The 6969-nt window shown below is 35.8% G+C and overlaps 1 protein-coding gene across 1 annotated transcript in view; it reads left to right on the top strand.

Moving 5' to 3' along the window:
- The window catches only part of LOC107599369 (mitoguardin-2-like), a 15568-nt gene extending 10172 nt beyond the window's left edge, over positions 1–5396 (top strand). The window contains exons 12-16 of the mRNA XM_016290941.1: positions 973–1071; positions 1560–1694; positions 2579–2632; positions 2711–2827; positions 3997–5396. Coding sequence (XP_016146427.1) covers positions 973–1071; positions 1560–1694; positions 2579–2632; positions 2711–2827; positions 3997–4203 — 612 coding nt within the window. The 3' untranslated portion in view covers positions 4204–5396. The remainder of the gene's footprint in view (positions 1–972; positions 1072–1559; positions 1695–2578; positions 2633–2710; positions 2828–3996) is intronic.
- Positions 5397–6969: the final 1573 nt, after the last annotated feature.

The following is a 6969-nucleotide window of genomic DNA, read 5'->3' as shown; positions in this document are numbered from 1 at the left end:
CACACACACACACATATACACACACACACACATATACACACACACACATATACACACACACACATACACATATACACACACACACATACACACACACACACACACACACGCGCACATACACACACTCTCTCATACACACTCACACACACACACACACACAGGGGAATGAGGCTGTTGGTGAGGTCTGTGTGTGTTTGTCGTATCCGTAGGTGCTGCTGTTGGATGAGACGCACAGGATGTTCTTCATGGATACAGGGAAGCAGATAATATCGGGACTTCTGGCCAAAGCCAACAAGGTGCTTCAAAAAAGAATGGAATATTTAAAATGTTTTTATGATTTTGAAAGCAGTTTCTTCTGCTCACCAAGGCAACATTTATTGATCACAAAATACAGTAAAAACAGTAATATTGTGAAATATTATTACAATTTCAAATAACTAGGTGAATATATAGTCAAATGTAATTTATTTCTGTGATCAAAGCTGAATTTTCAGCATCATTCCTCCAGTCTTCAGTGTCACATGATCTTCAGAAATCATTCTAATATGCTGATTTGCTGCTCAAGAAACATTTCTGATTATTATCAATGCTGAAAACAGTTGTGCTGCTTCATATTTTTGTGGAAATTAATCTTTTGGAAGCTTAGGAATAAATTACATTTTATTTTCTAATAATATTTTACAATATTACTGTTTTTATTGTTTTTTCATCAAACAAATGCAGCCTTAGTGAACAGAAGAGACTTCTTTCAAAAACATTAAAATCATAATTATTTCAAACTATTGGTGGTAGGTTTTATATAATTTTTTTCCCCCATAAAACAACATGCGTTGAAGAATTGTGCACATTATAAGACTAGAGACAATTAATAAATGAAAAAGTTAATTAAAACATTTTTATCTGTTGATTTTTAGATTGAAATGAGATTTATCATCTACTTTCGTGCGTGTGTGTGTGTGTGTGAATGTTTAGAGTCCGAAGGCATTTCTGGAGAGTTATGATGACATGCTGCAGTACACACAGAGAGAGGAGACGAGGCCCGTTACCAAGATGGAGCTGGAAGGACGAGGGGTTTGTCCTGTTTATCTGTCTGTCTGTCATTCTTTCTTTTATCGTCCAGTTCCATAGGCTAAATTATTTCAAAACTTAACATTTAAATGAAAAACTAAAAATAAAGCTAAAAACAATTCAAAATATTAAAGAACAAAAGGTATAAGAGTATAATAATGATTCTAACATAACACTAAGCCAAACACCAAAAAAACAACTACATGTGTATGTACAACCACACACACACACACACACACACACATATATATATATATATACAAACACACACATTTATAAATTCAGTATATATATATTATTTCATTTCCATTTAGATTGTTGAAGTATTAAAATAACTCAAATTAAATAAAACTTAACAAAAGACCTATACAGACATAATCAATTCAGACATTATTTAAATTTAAATATTAATAGATACTATAATCATATATAAATAACTTCCTGGCTCTCTGTTTGGCCTTATAGAGGTTTGACCTTTGACTTTGCTCTAGGTGGTCTGTATGAACTTCTTTGACATTGTGCTGGACTTTATCCTCATGGATGCGTTTGAAGATCTGGAAAGTCCTCCATCTTCAGTGGTGGCCGTTCTAAGGAACCGATGGCTCTCGGACAGTTTCAAAGAGACGGTACGCAAATGTTAGCACTCCAACTCGAATCCAGACATACTGGATCTACAAAACTGAGAATAAAGGTTCCATTTAGAACCAAAAAGGAGAATAAGATTGTTTATTAAAGGGATAGTTCACCCCAAAATGAAAATTCTGTCATTAATTACTCACCTTCATGTCGTTCCAAACCCGTAAGACCTTCGTTCATCTTCTGAACACAAATTAAGATATTTTTGATGAAATGTGAGAGCTCTCAGACCCTGCATAGACAGCAGCGCACCTGTAATGTTGTCAGACACAGAAACGTAGTAAAGACATCGATAAAACAGTCCATGTGACATCAGTGGCTCAACTTCAGTTTTGCAAAGCTACGAGAATAATTTCCTCCAAAATGGCGGAAGACGTAACTCGGGCGAGAAGAATTGTTAAATAAATAGTTATTTTTGTTTTCTTTGCGCTCAAAAATTATTCTCGTAGCTTTGCAAAACTGAAGTTGAGCCACTGATGTCACATGGACTGTTTTATCGATGTCTTTACTACGTTTCTGTGTCTGACAACATTTCAGTTGCGTTGCAGTCTATGCAGGGTCTGAGAGCTCTCACATTTCATCAAAAATATCTTAATTTGTGTTCTGAAGATGAACGAAGGTCTTACGGGTTTGGAACGACATGAGGGTGAGTAATTAATGACAGAATTTTCATTTTGGGGTGAACTGTCCCTTTAAGTATTGTTATTCTCCAGTTCTTTAGAAACCATCTATGTTCTGGTGCTTTAAAGACGACAACAGAAAACAAAACCTGTAACGACCCTTTTTAATAAAGAACTAGCTTTTCTATGTCTTGATCTGTCTCTGTATTTCCTACTTTCTGCTTAATCGTTCTGTGTCTCTCTGTTCACACAAGGCATTGGCTACAGCCTGTTGGTCTGTGCTAAAAGCCAAAAGGAGATTGCTAATGGTGAGTGTGAAAAACAAAATATGACATTATATGATCTAGAATCAGACCACACCAACGTGTTTTGTGTTTGTTGCTCAGGTTCCTGACGGTTTTATTGCCCATTTCTATGCAATCTCTGAACACGTGAGTCCAGTTCTGGCTTTCGGGTTTCTGGGCCCCCGGCAGCACCTCAGTGAGGTGTGCACCATATTCAAGGTAAGACCTTCTCCGTGTTCTCCACGCTCCTCCGTTATACCTGAGCTAACCCTCCCGGTGATCCAGAAACTCCTGTAATCCAGATCAGCACATAATCTGACGCTAATCTAATCTCAGTGACACACTGATGCCTGCGATCAGATCATGGACCCGCTCAGAGAATAGATACAGAACTTAAAATGGTCTTCAAATTCACGCTTCCACAAATTAAGGCCTAAAAGAGTCTTAAATTCATAAAGTCGTGGCTTTAAATGTTGCATACACATCCTTAAGTCAAGATACATTTACTTGAGATGCAAAATTAAAATATGAACATATATTTTTTCTCGTTGTAATCATAAACTCAATTCATTTTGATCAATTTCTCATAAAGACTTATTATTTATGCCATTTTGCTTCTCAAATAAATTATCTTTAGACATTTGCACTGGAAAAAAGACAAAAATACAGATTTTGCTGTCTATCCATCCATCCATCCATCCATCCATCTCTCTTAGGAAACATTTATAAAATTCAAGTATCATTTATTGTAAAGAAAGACCAGGTTTGTTTGGTTTGAAATGCTAAAACAATCAAACACGTTCAAAAGGTTGAGTTTTTTCAAGTTTCTTCTGCTCACCAAGGCTGCATTTATTTGATCAAAAATACAGTAAAACACAGTAATTTTGGAAAATAATATTACAATTTAAAATAACAGTTTTCTATGTGAATATCTGTTCAAATGTAATTTATTTCTGTGATGCAAAGCTGAATTTTCAGCTTCATTACTCCAGTCTTCAGTGTCACATGATCTTCAGAAATCATTCTAATATACTGATTTGCTGCTCAAGAAACATTTCTGATTATTACCAGTGTTGAAAACAGTTGTGCTGCTTCACATTTTTTGTGGAAACGGTGATACATTTTATTTTTCAATATTCTTTGATAAATAGAAAGTTCAAAAGAACGAAATAAATAAATGTTACGAATGTCTTTACTGTCACTTTTGATCAATTTAACGCATCCTTGCCGACTACATACATCCACTAAAAACCACCCAGACACCAGTTGATTGAAAAACATTGAGACTTCAAACACGATGAACTCAAGTTATATCTAAATCTGATTTAAATGAAGGTTTATTAGTCTACTGTACTCTGTGGTTACACATTCTCCTTTGGTTTCCACAGCAACAGATTGTTCAGTATCTGAAGGACATGTTTGACCACGATAAGGTGCGTTTCACGTCCGTCTCGTCTCTGGGCGAAGACATCCTCAGTCTGTCCCACAGACGAGCGGACATCCTGGTGGGTTACCTGGGCATTGACAGTCAACCTGAGACCAATGGAGCTTTACCCAAGAGCCCCTCCCAAGCCAACAGCGGACAGCAGGACTGAGGTGCACAATCCTAATCTAACCTGCTAGTTTTAAAAGAGACCAGACACCAGGTCTCACTTAGCTATTCGTCACGGTCGACCAATCAACGGGACTATAAAGAACATTCATATAAAAGATTGATTGTTCAGACAGATAAACCACTACAGACTCACCTGAGGTCAACCGAGGCCTTTTCTTGATCTGCTTCTGCAAATTTGCCACCGAATATCCAGTGCTGCTATTTAGACGATGCTTTGTAAATGGTCTCTTTCTGAAGAACCCAAGAAGGAACTGAATGAAACCATCTTTTAGCCAAACATGCAGCCTGGTGTTGAGTTGCAGCTCTTCTGAATCAAACCCACACCGTATCGACGATGCCTCCTACGTCGAAACGCTAGGTTTTGTTTGTTTTTCATGTGTGAATGCGAGTCGTTGAGCGCTTGTGTTTGTGCCAATGGCCAAATAAAGTCTTGCACTGAATCTTGGGTAGCACCGAACACAATCAAGAGAGAGAATCGAGACAGATTTGTGAACTTGAGTGTAAATCTCTCAGCACATTTTGCCAGTTTGAGAGCGTTTCGAAGAGAGACTCGCACAGGATCACACTAGCTGAGCTCAATTGTGTCCTTTGTTCTCACCCTCACAATATATTAGTCCCAGTGTTCATCAGAGCGATATTTAATAAGACATGTAGGCCTGTTGGTTTGTTATATTTTCTGTCATCATACTTCATCCTTGATTTATATACCTTGTTTTTGTCCTTCATCGATATTCAGGACTAAAATAGCCAATCTACTATTCTGTTATATAGATATTCATTATGTATTATAAATGTAATACAGCAGTGGTATTGGGTCAAATAGGTCACAATTGTAGAGCACAGTTAGGTGAGTAGGAATGATCAATGCTAATTTCATATATGTGCTTTGACTTGTTAGTTCAGTCCTTCAAGCTGTGGTTGTTAAACTCTGTCAGCAACATCTGTGCCATTGTGAAATGATCAACGCCGCCTTGATTTTGTGAAAACAATAAGATGCATATTCCGTTGCACTTGAAGGCTATGGGGAAAATTGCCTCATAGATTCAGTTAAAGTGGATCTTTTTGTTTGCTTTTGAGTTATTTGTTCTATACAATATTGTAATATAGTATACATTTCTTCTGTGGCAGTGGCACAGATGCTGTCGATAGAGTTTAAATTGTATTCAACCCATGTTCAAAACAAACAACCAAACTGCATCTTGCAGGTTTTTGATTGGCTTAAACATATGGTCATGACTTGCAAAAACATATATTAGCGAGCAAAACCAGCTAATAAATGCGCTACAACTTTTAGAAAAAATTCTGGTCATTTTAAACTGAATATGCATGAAATGTCTACAACAATCCTCATAATCGCCGAGCCTTTACAAAACTTGACCATGTTCCTTAATTGTGCACAGGAGGCATTTGTGAAATTAGGTGTTAGGATCGTTATAGTGTTTCTTTCCTCCTCATATTGACTATTTAAAGTGTCTTGCACTTTATTTGTTCAAAATATATAAACAGATGCTCATTTTCTCTATTTTGATCAAAATAATAATCGAGTTGTTAACTAGCTTAAATGTAGTGCATTTGTAATTTTTTTTTCTGTTTAATTAAATTAATTTTTTTGGGACATGTGTAATTTATATGAAAACTGAAATGTATAGGTATTTAAAATATCAACATTGAGGGGTTATGAGTGATTGGTTGTGCCTCTTATTATCTAATATTATATATTCTTTTTGCCTTTATTAAATGTGCTTTAAATACACACTATTAGATCTCTGCCCTGCTTAAAATTCAAATCATAACCAGAACTATCTGCACCAACTTGGATGCAAAGATATAATTCTTAATAATAACTTATAATGATAACTTTATTTGCCTGATTATTATTGTTAATTGAATAACCAAGATTGTGTTCCTCTAATTTCATCATAAATTGGGTTTATTCCTATTTAATTTTATTTTCAGTGTTCAAATGTGAATTTGTAGAAATGTCTGATGGAGATATGCATGCAACTTGCATTAGCGCAACAAGACCAGACTGAAGGTATAAGTGAGAAGGTAAATGTTTGATTGCTTTGGTATCATTCCAATGTGTTTTAATGATTAAACACGCGGTTTAATAATCTGCATGAGTTTGGGTGAAGACATCATGAAATAATGTTTTCGGCTTCTGCTGCTATTCCCCTTTGTTTTTTTAGTTGTTAAATCTCTGAAACAATCACTCATTGTGTCCGTGTCCCATTTTTGAATCACATTGGTCCATCTGAAGATTATTGATATTTGATGTGATTATTAAAGATACACCAGTGTGCTAAAAGAGTGACAGTAACAGATGCTCTGATTTTTATATGAAGTTATGATACAGTTCCTGATAGATGTACCGTTTCTCCTGTAACGACTGATTCAAAACAAAGCACCAAATTGAAGACAAACGAAGGCGAGGTCTGTATGAATTGGGGGTTGTTATTTCAAACCACAGCTGCTGTATTTTATACCCAGAAAATTCACTAAACAATAAAGGTTTATATCAAATGTTTTCGGTAGAATTGGGTGTCTAACGATGGCCAAAGACGATGAACCGGGGTGGTGGAAAGCAACTCAAGTCTTTATTTCCTTAATATTTACTTAGTGTGCGTGTTTGTGTTCTTCACTTGCCTTTGTGTGTTTTTTTTCCCTTGAATGTACTTACAAATCAATGTCATTGTATTAGTTATTATTGAAAACTGTATTGTCATTTTGCCTTCCCTAGCCAACA

Source organism: Sinocyclocheilus grahami, unplaced genomic scaffold, assembly GCF_001515645.1.
Source record: "Sinocyclocheilus grahami isolate Dianchi unplaced genomic scaffold, SAMN03320097.WGS_v1.1 scaffold265.1, whole genome shotgun sequence".
NCBI classification, from domain to species: domain Eukaryota; kingdom Metazoa; phylum Chordata; class Actinopteri; order Cypriniformes; family Cyprinidae; genus Sinocyclocheilus; species Sinocyclocheilus grahami.
The sequence above is the reverse complement of the archived record's forward strand: the minus strand, read 5'-3'. Positions and strand labels throughout refer to the sequence as shown.